The sequence below is a fragment of the Piliocolobus tephrosceles genome, chromosome 4 (assembly GCF_002776525.5).
Source record: "Piliocolobus tephrosceles isolate RC106 chromosome 4, ASM277652v3, whole genome shotgun sequence".
Classification (NCBI taxonomy): Eukaryota; Metazoa; Chordata; class Mammalia; order Primates; family Cercopithecidae; genus Piliocolobus; species Piliocolobus tephrosceles.
Window position 1 is genome coordinate 10,367,888 of NC_045437.1, and position 13,470 is coordinate 10,381,357.

General features: G+C 42.5%; 1 protein-coding gene across 7 annotated transcripts in view; it reads right to left on the minus strand.

The window, feature by feature from the left end:
- Positions 1-1,108: 1,108 nt before the first annotated feature.
- The window catches only part of CTNND2 (catenin delta 2), a 933,747-nt gene continuing 921,385 nt past the window's right edge, over positions 1,109-13,470 (minus strand). For 5 of the 7 annotated variants that reach the window (XM_023218279.1, XM_023218276.2, XM_023218278.1 and 2 more), the window contains 2 exons: positions 11,027-11,100; positions 2,053-2,980 (listed from right to left, as the gene is read on the minus strand). In XM_023218279.1, coding sequence (XP_023074047.1) covers positions 2,720-2,980; positions 11,027-11,100 — 335 coding nt within the window. In that variant the 3' untranslated portion in view covers positions 2,053-2,719. Of the gene's footprint in view, positions 2,981-11,026; positions 11,101-13,470 lie in introns of all 7 variants that reach the window. The other 2 variants (XM_026455692.1, XM_023218275.1) reach the window with 2 other exon arrangements.

Genomic DNA, 13,470 nt, shown 5'->3' on the forward strand with positions numbered 1-13,470 from the left:
AAATTTCCTCGCTTCCCCCCTTTCCTCTGAAAAACACCATTCCCATCTCTGTGGGAAAATTCAGGGTCTGGAGGCTCTTGTAGATGCAAGACACAGCCACTTGTGGGAGGGGGCCTTTCAGGACAATGAAAGCCAAAACAAAGGTTTCTTGTTACTTGGGGCTTTTATCCAGTATATCCCATGTTACAAACAATAAATCACTGGCTGACCAACCTTCTTTGCCAAGCGAACCTGTGGGGGCTTTAGGCTATTTCATAGTTCAAGTAAGACCCCATCTATCGACTTATCTACCTCCATCTACCTATCCATCCACCATCTATCATCTATCTATAGCTATCTATCATTTTTTGTCATCTCTCTGTCTGTCTACATCTATCCTCAATCTATTTGTATATGTGCATAAAAAGGAAAAAAGGACTGACTTGAATAACTACAAACACTTCTAAATTTTTCCCACTATCTCTACTTCTGATGCTGGAGGCTCCTAGCTGAGTCAGCGAATCACAGCCTGGCACAAAGTGCTCTCAAAGAATTATGGGATGCAAAGACATCCGTGCTCTTCAAGAGTCGCAAATGTAGGGCATGCATTGAGACTCAAAAATCATAAAGAAAATATAAAGTTTGTACTAGGAGGAGGAATTTCATAGCACATTAATTCTGTGGCACAACTCCAACCAGAGAATGAGTCCTATTGCTTCCTTCTGGAAAGGTTAAGCCAGCCCTTACGTTATAGGGAAGTCATGTCCATATCACATTCTCTTTACTGTTGCATCACATGATACAGATGAAGTGGAAACCTTGTCTTCGATGCGCTATGTTTCTGTCTCTCTAGAGGGGCTGAAGCATTCCTGTGAGGGAACCCAGAAATGTTGAGTGAGTCCTGTATGTCCAACTAGTACATAAGTCATACATACATTTCTGTCTACTGCTCTATTCTGAAAGTTAACTTTTCATTTCCAAAACTATGCGTGAATCGAGTATCATTTGACTGTTGTTAAATTTGGAGAAAGAACCATTTACTTGAGACTTGGAGCTGAATTAAACTATGTAGAGTGAAGGGAAGCCAGTTTTAAAGGACGATGGCAGCCAATTTCTTTTGTTACTTACGTTTTTATTTTTTCCAAGAACAGTTAACATTTACTAGGCACCTATTGGCCTCAGTCACTTGCATCTAAAGAGCAAAGCTAATTTACCCACGGCCCGTGTTCTTTTAAATGGTTAGCCTTATTTCTTAGCTCTGTTAACCACTATTCTAACGTTAGCTTCAAGTTCGATTTTAATAATCTATTCCATAGTTGTCTACTGCTCCCTGCCACATGAACAAAAAGTTTGGGGGAATAAGGCGAGCAGTTTACATTTTCTGTGGATACTTCAAGTAATTGGCCCCAAAGTGAAATTGAATTGGCCATGGTTTATCGTGTTCTGAGGGGATAAAATGTGTAAGGAAACAGACCTGTAGAAAGGGTTGATATCCAAGTATGTGTGAATGTGTGAAAATCCTATAACTCCACTTCAACTGGCCTAATATCCTGAGTCACTAGATGGTCAGAAGAATAGATACAGTACAAAAGGAACAAACCGATGTACATTTATACTAAAAAACCAAAAACAAAGTTTGTACAAGATGAACAGCAAATGAAATAGCTTCTATCAAAACAAAATCTCACACAGGTCATTTTTCTAGTATGTGGACATACATACACCCACACACACACAGACACACAAGCAAGAATGTGTATTTTATAAGATATAGGTCCTTGGAAATAGACATTCTTAGCAAATATGGATGACAGATCAATTGTAATTTATTTTCTTTTAACACTGTATCATCATAAAGAAAACTGGTATAAATGAAAAAATCTATTTCAAATATCTACATCTAAAATTTTAGGCAGTGAAAAAGCACTTTGTTGACAAGGAGTGTGGAATGATGTATGTTAATTGTCAGAAACTGCTGAATGCCTTGTTTAGTTGCCACAAACAAATTCACATATCAGAACGAACAATACTGCTAAATATTCCTTTTTTCCTGCTTTTTTTTTTTTTTTTTTGTTAAAACATACTGGGAGAAAGTAAAGAAAAGAAAGCTGGAAATCCATACATCTTTCAAAAGTTTGAAATTGAAGCAATATTTAGAACCATAGATGAGGAAACACGGCGGCATTGGTGTAATATACACAACGCGCTTTTCTTCTTTAATCTGTAATGTACATCAAATACTTTACAACAATGCATTAACAAAAGGCAAGAAACATCTTGCTGTACAGAGGAACCCCAATGCAACTTGAAGCCTAGAGTCACAACGGATGAAGAGAGTAAACAAAGCGTGAGAAGCCGTCCCCCATACAGTGTGTAAACTATTCTGTGTCTTGTGCTTAACGATAACCCTCACGCCCCACCGGCCCGAATGCCTGTCTCTCCTCCCATCAGCCACGTTCAGTATAAAGCACTTCTCATTACTCTACAGCTCACACTAGAAAGGTGCTGCCCATTGTCGTATTTAGGATCACTTTAGCTTTCTACTGATTTCCAAGTTAACTTGCGATTCATTTAGCTTTCTAAAATAGCTTTCTTAATATTTCCTTACTGGTTATCACAGCCTTCCTATGGAACAGGCTTTAACAAACTAAATTTGCAGAAGAAAAAAAAGAAAACAAAAAGAAATGTCTTGTGGTATGCATGCACATGCACTGTTCCCGGAGCGCCTGTGCCCCGCTCCTCACACCCAGGAGTCGGGGGAGGCCGGGTAGTGGCTCGTTTCATAGTTCAGTTCACTGTAGGGACGGGCAGCTGAGTAGAAGTCAACGTAGTTGCCGGTGGACTTGAGACCCAGGTGCATGGTGTACTCGCTGGCGGGAGGGCGATGGTGGACCTGGTCCTCGAAGAAGGACTCGTCGTAATTTCTCGTGGAATTCTGAAATGGCTGGTAGGTCTCGTAATCTTTTCTGCTGGGCTCCTGTGGGACTGGCTGTGCTGAAACCTGAACGGGAAAGAAGAGCCACACTGGGTTACCTGGTTTCCTTTGACTCAGCCTCCCTCTTGCCCCGGCACCCAACTCTCCTTCAAAGAAGAGGCTGTGTACGTCCAGGCATTCACCACGGTGGCACTGCTCCTCCAAAACTGCCAACTGTCATCGGCTTTCTTTTTGAAAACTGACTCCTAGGTCCACGTGCTATCATTCTGCATCATCTTTATCATGGCAAAATATACGTAACATAAAACTGCTTGCTTTAAGAAATGTTGAAGTGTAAGATTAAGTAGGTGGCATTAAGAACATTCACAGTGTTGTGCAACCTTCACCATCCATTTCCACCACTTTTAAAATCATCCCAAACAGAAACTCTGTGCCCATTAAATGTGATTCCTCATCCCCTCTCTCTGGGCCCACGGCAAGCACCATTCTACTTTCTGTCTCTAGAAATCTGCCTAATATAGGCGCTGCATAGAGTACTTGTCCTTGTGTGACTGGCTTCTTTCACTTAGCAAAAAGTTTGCATGATCCATCCATGGTGTTGCATATGTCAGACCGTGATCCATTTTTGTGGCTGAATAATATTCCACTGTGATGTGCATTGCTCCACTGATGAATGCACTGAAGGCCATGACTTCACCTCAATGCAATGTATCAATGTAGCAGAACTGCACTTGCACCCCATGATTGCATCTCTATAAAAATAAAACAGTCCATGGTAGGCACAGACCACATTGTATTTATCCATTCATCCGTTGATGGACACTTGGGTTATTTCTACTTTTCAGCTGCTGTAAATAATGTTGCAATAAACATTGGTGCATTAGTATCTGTTCTAGTCCCTGGGGTCCCTTTTCAAGCACCGGTTCCTGAAATGAGCAGAACCTCCCAAGGTGAAGGGTGAGGGTAACCCTATAGCAAGCACATACCGGGATGCACGAAGTTCTGCTAATGGGCAGTAATTGGGGAGGAAGTCTGGTGTGAATTATTAAACACTCTTAAAGAAATACTGTTTGATCACTTTTGGGTGGACTCTGTGACTCCCTATTAATTTAACTAAAGTTCAGCATGGAAATGTCCTCTAGAAATTGGTCTTAGTTAATAGATAATGATTTGTAATTAGCACGTTGTGTGTAAATGAATGCTTTTAACGGCTCACACATAATTCTTCTCTCAAGTAAGTGAAACTCCCTCTTATATATGTCATTGATTTATACTAGTAATCGACCTGATCTTCAAAGAAGTGGTGAACTTCATCACAGCAGCTGTCTAGGATGTCCCACGTGTCTAGTTAGTGGTGGCTGAATGAATGAGGTTTCTGTCTACCTACAGAAGTCAAAAGTCCATAGAGCATAAACCTTTGTTAGCCTGTGAGCTAATAAAGGATGAGAAGAACATTTGGAATGAATGTGCAACATCTGCAATTAAATACTGCTAAGTCCAGGTCTACTGGACTGCGTTGCCAGGTTGGGGTGCCCTTTTCTATTCTTTGAAGAGCTCTGCTTGTGCTCTGCTGAACTCCACTCCAACACAGGGCTGCTTTCCAAGTGCAAGACATGCAAAGGCTCAGAATCCAAAAGTTTGGAAAAATTACACAGGGAGGGAGCTAGATTTACTGTGTTTCTAGTTCAGCAGGGCACCCTATTCAACATTTAGCAAATTCTTTAATACTCCAGTAGTCATAAATATTTATGTGTGTTTGTGTCTGTCTACATCAATATCTATCATCTATCATCTGTCTGTTTTCCTATCCACCCACCAATCCATCCGTCCATCCATCCCTCCAGCAAACTCCCATCTTATAGATAAGAAAACTTAAGCAGAGAGAAGTTAAGAAACTTCTCCAAAATATCATAGCTAGTGGTGGCGTGAGCTGGAAGTGGAACATATGGCTGGCTGACTCTAAAACCCAGGTGTTCTATCAACCTAGCCCAGTCCTGTCAGAGCCAAGGCGGCCAAACCTTGGAGGACAGGCCTCAAGGAGCTGACTCCAGGCTCTAAGATAAGAAAGAAAGTCGGTGGACCAAAGGCATCCAGAAGCGGTGTGTTTTCTGATGCACATTTTGGGGGCCAGGGGAGGCAGTGCAGGGGACAGGAATGTCTTCAGGGGGAGTCACTCACAAGGGTTATGGGTTTCCTCCAAAGTGGCTTCTGCTTTCATTTTTTTTTTTTTTTTTTTCCTTTTGCACAACCTTGTTCAAATTGCTTTGAGACTGTTGTCATGGTCTGTCTGGTTGGTGAACATTTTGGAGCTGGGTATCAGCTTTCTGAGCCTCTTACCCCAGAGAATTAACTTCTTCCATTCATCTGCACTGTTCATAACCCACACCAATCACTTCTGAAGTTTGGTGCCCAGTCCCAAGAGTGTGTAGAAATGGATTGTCACAGGTGGCACGTGACACTGCTGCACCCGGAGAGACTGAATTTGCTCGCTGGTCTTGTGGTATGAACGTCTGCTAGTGAAACACATCCGCGGTGGAGGAATACTGGCTGCATTTTAAACTTTAAGAGAATATCTGACAGTGTTGAAAATCTGGCTGATGAAATGACCCCTCCCAATGCCCTCCCCACATAAGAGCTAAAAATAAATGCTTTAAAAATTGCACAGTTTGCATCAGCCAGATTTGGATGAGGGAAGTAGAATGATGCCCCAATAGAGCAGTGGGGATTTCTGAATCTGGGTGTCTGTTATGGTCTAGAGAAGCCCAGGAACACGGAAGCCCGAAGCTTTTGCCTTCTTTGCCTTAACGCTGCATCTTGTTTTGGAAAGGGGCTATGACCAGCAGCTCACTCCAGGGCCAATACGCCCACACTCTCTGCACTCCGTTCCATGGCTTCTGTTTCTATCAAGTTATCTTTGCTGAAGTTTTTCCTCCACAGTAGAATGTTCACTCTAAATTATGAAGGATAGTGTCATGACACCTTCCAACTCTGTTAGCATAATGACAAAAGACTTATATGGGTTTATTCCTTAACAAATTTGCCAGGAAACTGGATTTCTTTTGAACACAAGGTGAACAGTAGCCCAGTACACATCTTCAAACTTTTCCATGTCTCAGAGTGTTCATAGAAAGACTCAGAGTGTTCACAGAAAATGAAGGAGGCCAGATATTAAGTATCAGTGGTTCTCAAAGCATGATCCCAAGACCAGCAGCATCAGTATCACCTGGGAACTTGTTAGAAATGCAGATTACTGGGCCCCACTCCAGACCTACTGAATCAGGGCCTCTGGGGATGGGCTCCAGCAATCTGTGCTTTAACAACCCTTTGGGGAATTCTGGCTCATGCTCCAATTTGAGAACCACTGGCACAGAGGTGAAAAAATGGGACAGGAAGACAAAAGAACCAGGATGAGTGTCTGCCTCTTCCTGGCTGGGGGACTGAAGGAAACACGTATGCTCCTGGGATCTCATCTTCCTCCTTTCTGCGGACAGTTACAACTGGCCTGCTCATGTGACAGTGGAACTAAGGACACCAGGAAGGAACTCAAGATTCTGGTTTTGTTATCATTTAAATATTGGTCATCAAAACAGCAAAGCTCTTTGTTTCTAGTTCCTGAACAAAAATCCTGTTGTCAGCTAGATAGATACCATTCAATATGATATTTCTCTTTATAAGTATGGGGTGGACTGGTAGAAGCTCAAAAGGATTTTTGGAAAGTATGCATAGTTAAGACTTTTTTGTTTTTTTTCTTTGAGACAGGGTCTCACTTTGTCACCCAGGCTAGAGTGCAGTGGCATACTCATGGCTCACTGTAGCCTCCACCTTCCAGGTTCAAGCCATCCTCCTGCCTCAGCATCCCAGGTAGCTGGGACTACAGGCACACACCACCATGACCAGCTAATTTTTGTATTTTTTGTAGACACACGGTTTTGCTATATTGCCCAAGCTGGTCTTGAACTACTGAACTCAAGCGATCTGCCTGCCTCGGCCTCCCAAAATGCTAGGATCACAGGCATTAGCCACTGCGCCCAGTCAGTTAAGTCTAAAGTGATGTCTGTAACCCACTGACCTCAGACATTCAAACCAAAGATCATAAACTGTATTTTATACTGCTGATGGTTTCTTCTAGGAGGCTTTAAGCTCAGAGTTTGCTGAAAATGTGCCTGAGTCCCAGGTAGTCACAGGAGCAGTACCCACGTGTGGCCATGTGTCTGGTGCAGGCGTCTCTTTCTCAGTTCTCACTATCTCTTGCCTTATCTTGGAGATCCACTTGAAACTGATTTCCCTCCACGAATCACTTCCCCATAAGCTCAGTTGCTACCCAGTGTGAAGCCTGTGAGACCCGGCTGGTGACTGAGCCACCCGGGAGATAGGAGCGCTCAGCAGAGGACAAGTTCAATGCTGAAACTGACCAAACCCTAGAGCATCCCTCCTGGTGAAACTGTTCCAGGCACGAAGTTCTGGGGTAACTTTTCGCCAGGGAAGCTCCCGACATGGAAGCATTCCACCTAGAATGGTTGGCTACACCTCTATGGTCAGAGAATCCAAGTCAGGGATACTGTTTATGAGTCCTCTCTAGGACTTCCAACCGGAAGAGAGTGAAAATGTGTCTTCTGAAGGGTTAGGATGGTTGCACTTTATTGAGTCCCCAAGAGAGAAAGCTGCAAGTCAAGACAAGGTTTATTCCTATAACTTAGTCCAAAATAAGTAAAATGCTTTCTTTCCTCCTCTCCAAGTTCACTGGAGTGTCATTATGATCTCCTTGGAAATATATATATATATATATATTTTTTTTGGTGGGGGAACCCTCTCTTTGTTGGACATTTAAAAATGTTGTTGGATGTTAGGCTAAGATAGAATGATCCAATCATCCATTTCCCTTGGCTGGTCCCTCACAGGGAATGATGGTGGCCCTGAGCTGTGAAGACAGGACTCAGCTCTGCCGGGGGGGGCCTGCCTGCAATGCCTCGGTCCTGACAAGAGGGGTGGAGCTTGCTCTCCATTCAGGGTGGATTTTAGCAACATTTGCCTGAAGCTCAGCGGCCTTGGTGTTCCACTCTGAGACTGAGTCAAGCACATTCTGGGGACCTCCGGGAAAAAGGCTATGGCTAGGTGGTGTTCACACTCGTGGCAAGGATGCCATCTTAGCATATTAATTCTCATTTGCTTAAATGCTCAGGATATGCTTAGGTAAAAGAATGTGCCCCTTAGAGCCATTATGGACTGTCCTCTAAATCTAGATGGCAAGCAATCTTTTGGAACCTACTGCAGCCACTCCCTGAGATGTCAAAGACCCCTGGCCATGTCAGGGAGTTTCTTCAATGCCAACTCCCGGGAGCGGAAGGCTGGTGCAGAGGGAGCTGGTTCTGGTGAGGAGCTTCTCTCTACCTGGGGGAACTCAAGATGAATCTTATACTCTTGGCAGCAAAATCATGGTCCTATTACAACCTGACAAGAATCGGTAATAACTGGCAATTGTCTGCTTATTCTACATCCAGAATTTCATAATATTTGCTGCAAGAAGCATGGTTGATTTCCATAAATGAAGTTGGCATTTCTAATACATTTTGTTTCTGTTTGCCTTTATGGAGGCAGGTTGGCAAGTGAATAGTTGGGGCCTCCCTGGTGACCTGGTGTCTACAACTCATGACCCTATTTATTCAGTCATTGGTTTCTTTGCTTTTAGCAAATACCAGAACTGAGGGTAGGCTGACTAGATGTTAGCAACACATCAAATAGGCCATGAGGGCCAAGTCATTCACCAGGGGGCACCGACAACACCCTATGTTTTCCAGAGTGCTGCACATGGAGTAGGCTGATGCCCACCATGGGAAGGAGAGATGTATGAAGTTTCTGAACAACGAGGGAGAACAGACTGTGTCTTTTGGCTTTTATAGTTTCTGCAGAGCCAGAGAAAATGAGCCTTCAATAAATGTTTGCTGAATAACACACACTCTCTCTTTCTCTCTCTCAGATTGGTTCCTTAAGAATCTACTGTTCAGATATATAGAGTAAAGGAACAGAACAGAGGCCTTAGAAATAACACTACACATCTACAACCATCTGATCTTTGACAAACCTGACACAAACAAGCAATGGGGAAAAGATTCCTTATTTAATAAATGTTGTTGGGAAAACTGGCTAGCCATATGCAGAAAACTGAAACTGGACCCCTTTCTTACACCTTATACAAAAGTCAACTCAAGATATATCAAAGACTTAAACATAAAACCTAGGACCATAAAAAATCCTGCAAGAAAACCTGGGCAATACCATTCGGGATGTAGGCATGGGCAAAGACTTCATGTATAAAACACCAAGAGCAATGGCAACAAAAGCCAATATTGACAAATGGGATTTAATTAAATTAAAGAGCTTCTGCACAGCAAAATAAACTATCATCAGAGTGAACAGGCAACTTACAGAATGGGAGAAAATTTTTGCAATCTACCCATCTGACAAAGGGCTAATATCTAGAATCTACAAAGAACTTAAACAAATTTACAAGAAAAAAACAACCCCATCAAAAGCGGGCAAAGGATATGAACAGACACTTTTCAAAAGAAGGCATTTATGCAGCCAACAGACGTATGAATGAAGCTCATCATCACTGGTCATTAGAGAAATGCAAATCAAAACCACAGTGAGATACCATCTCACACCAGTTAAACTGTCAATCATTAAAAAGTCAGGAAACAACAGACACTGGAGAGGATGTGGAGAAATAGGAACACTTTTACACTGTTGGTGGGAGTATAAATTAGTTCAATCATTGTGGAAGACAGTGTGTCGATTCCTCAAGGATCTAGAACTAGAAATACCATTTGACCCAGCGATCCCATTACTGGGTATATACCCAAAGGGTTATAAATCATTCTACTATAAAGACACATGTACATTTATGTTTATTGCGGCACTATTCACAATAGCAAAGACTTGGAACCAACCCAAATGTCCATCAATGATAGACTGGATAAAGAAAACGTGGCACATATATACCATGGAATACTATGCAGCCATAAAAAAGGATGAGTTCATGTCCTTTGCAGGGACATGGATGAAGCTGAAAACCATGATTTTTAGGAAACTATCACAAGAATAGAAAACCAAACACCACACGTTCTCACTCATAAGTGGGAGCTGAACAGTGAGAACACATGGACATAGGGGAACATCACACACTGGAGCCTGTCTGGGGGTGGGGGGCTAGGGGAGGGGTAACATTAGGTGAAATACCTAATTTGGATGTTAGGTTGATGGATGCAGCAAACCACCATGGCACGTGTATACCTATGTAACAAAACTGCACGTTTTGCACATGTATCCCAGAACTTAAAGTATAATAATAAAAATAAAACAATAACAATAATAAAAAGAATCTACTGTTCAGTGCTCCTCAAACTTGAATGTGCACACAAGGCCATCTAATTAGAATGCAACTGTGCTGTAGAAAATCTTGAACGGGTTAGGGTTAGGAGCCAGAGGAGAATCTCTCCTATATTTCTAACAAGATTCCGGGTAACATTGACGCTGCTGGTTCCCCAACTAGACTTTGAGTAGCAAGACACTACAATGCATGTAATGTATTGCAGAATAATAGAACTTATTTATGTATTCTATCTTTTTCAAGTTCTCTACTGAATTTGTTGTGTCTCCTTTATTGGTAGTGATCATGTATAATGAATGCTTCCTTCCTAACGCATTTGCAGGGTTACAGGAGCTACTCGATCTCTGTTGAGTAATTCCTGTTCAGACAATTCCTATTGAGCAACAACATCCTACACTTGTCCATTTGGGGGTTTCTTTTAGTTTTGCACCATAGCAGAATACTTGCTTTCTGCATCAGATCAAGCATGAGGTTCAAAGGCCATTTGCAAATTTGAGGCTGTTCTGCTGAGTGCACCACACACACACAAACACACACACACACACACACACACACACACACACACACTCTCGTGCTGCAACAGGAGTGAGGAGAGGGCCTCAGGGGACGTTGCCTCCTCTTTCAGTTCTTTATGTATGTTGGATGAAAATATATGTTTAAAATTCCAGGTTATTTCACATGAGTCACATTGAAAAAGAAATACAAACGTGTTGCATTTACTTTACCTGGTTGTGTTTGATGTCTTCAGCGGGCGCACCATATGAATTCCTATACAAAGTTGAAATTCCAGTGTTTTGAGCTAAAATTAAAAGGAAAACAAAAGTTTAGCAAAGAAAACAACATCACAAATGAGGAATAGTGGTTACTGGACCAAGCTCTTGCCCTACCAAAGCTTGTTTTCTTGGGGACCATTCCAAGTAGAAGACATTCTTTGGCCCTGAACACTTCACTTTACATACAGATATTAAGAAAGGAGAACAGTTATTCTAGAAAATCCCCATAGCATGTCAGCCGCTTGCAATAACGCTCACATCGCAGACAGGGTCAGGGCAGATGCTGCAAACAGATGGTCATTTTGTAAGTTTTATGGCCTTCTTTTCTGGTGAAAACTGGCGGGTAATAAAGGCTTGTCGCCTGCACTGAAGCATGCAGGAGTCTGTATTAGCAGCTTAGCTTTTAGCCAGAGAGTGACAAGAATAAAATTTCTAATTTGAGTTCACAGAAGTGCTTGATCATCTTTCAGACAGTTCATTTCTTACAGGCCCAAAAGATGGGCAGGGAGCATCGCTGCATGCCCCCACGCATCTAGAAGCCTGTGGCTTTGGAATCAAACTAGACGCAGAGGGAGGATCCCGCTCTGTTGTCTGGCTTGCCCGTGGTCTAGATGAAAGAGTTGAAGGTCTCCTCTAGTTGCCAGCAGCTTCTGAAGGCCCAGAGAGGGGGCCTGTTAGCCCACTTCCTTATGGGAAACCCCTGAAGCTCAAGCCATCCACTCAGACTAAGGGCACAGCCCACCACTCCCTTCACAGCTGCTGAAGGGTCATAGTTCAAGAAATCTTTGGTAGAATGACTGTATCACCTAGCAATCCCATTGGTAGGTGTATATTCCAAAGAAAGGAAATCAGTATATCAAAAGATATCTGTATTCCCATGTTTATTGCAGCACTGTTCACAATAGCCTAGATGTGGAAGTAACCCAAGTGTCCACCAACAGATGAATGGGTAAAGAAAAGGTGGTATATGTACACAACAGTGTTTGGCCATAAAAAGAATGAAATCCTGTCACTCGCAGCAACACGGATGGAATTGGAGGTGATTTATGTTAAGTGAAACAAGCCAGGCACAGAAAGACAAATATCATATGTTCTTGCGCATATGTGGAATATGTGGAAGCTAAAAAAAAATTGATCTCATGAAGATGGACAGTAGAATGATGGTTACCAGAGACTGAGAAGGGGAGTTGGGAGAGAGGAATAAGAGGTGATGGTTAATGCATAGAAAGATAAAAAAGAAAAGATCTAGTGTTTCATAGCACGATAGGGCAACCATAATTCACAATAATTTATTGTATATTTCAGAACAACTAGAATAATGGGATTGGAATGTTCCTAATACAAATAATAAATGTTTAAGGTGATGGTATCTTAATTATCCTTATTTGATTATTATACACTGAATACTTGCATGAAAAAATCACATGTACCCCTTAAGTACAACTATTATGTATTCATAAATTTTTTTTTTAAAAAAAGCTTTGGAAAATGCTGTCTGTGTAGTGTCAGTGGGGTATAAAACACTCTAGAACTAGGAAGGGCTTATGGTTTGCTTCCAGTATTTAGGGGATAATGAAGTAGGATCACTCCACCTATAGACCACGAGAGAAAGGTCAGTATAGCCTTTCAAGGTCTAAGTTCACTCCACCCAGGATTTTTTACCTAAGAGTTCATTACAGCTGTGCAATAAACTTCCTCCTGGAGAGTTCAGCTTAGACAGTGAGGGCCGAGAGCCCATTCTTCCATTTTAAAGACCATTCTGCTATCCTCTCTGTTGAATGCATGTCACTCCTGTCTCTGTATTATGGTGCAAACCACCGTCTCTCTCTGGACCATTGCTAGCGAATCCTCCTTGAAGACCCAGCTTCCACTCTGCCCAGCCCGATTCCTCCATCCATCCTGTTACCAACAGCCAGAATGCTGTCTTTGTAACCCAAGTTGGGTTCTGTCTCTTTCTCTGCTTGTAATGCTCCAATGCTCTTCACCCCGAGATGGCTCTCCGCTACGGCCATGAGGTTTGTTTCCTGCCTAACCTCCCAATCGTTTCTCCCTCCTTTCCTCCTGTTAAAGGAGCCCCAGCTTTGCTGACCCTCCTTCCTCAGAACGGGGAAAATATGTTTAGCTTCAGCTAGGTTGTCCCTGCTGATCTTTCTCCCTGGAACTTGCTTCCCTCAGACTTTAAATATCTCCTCCTCCCACGTCAAGCGAAGTAACCCCTTCCGCCTGCACCCCCATCTCATTACCCTGTTCAGTTTCTTCTTCCTACTCAACACAGTGCAGTATCATCTTGCTGGGAACTTGTTCTATTGTTTACCTTATGTACTGTCTGCCTTCCCCTTCCAGAGCAGAAGGCCCATGAGACAGAAACAGTCCGTCCTGCTGCTACCTCTGTATGT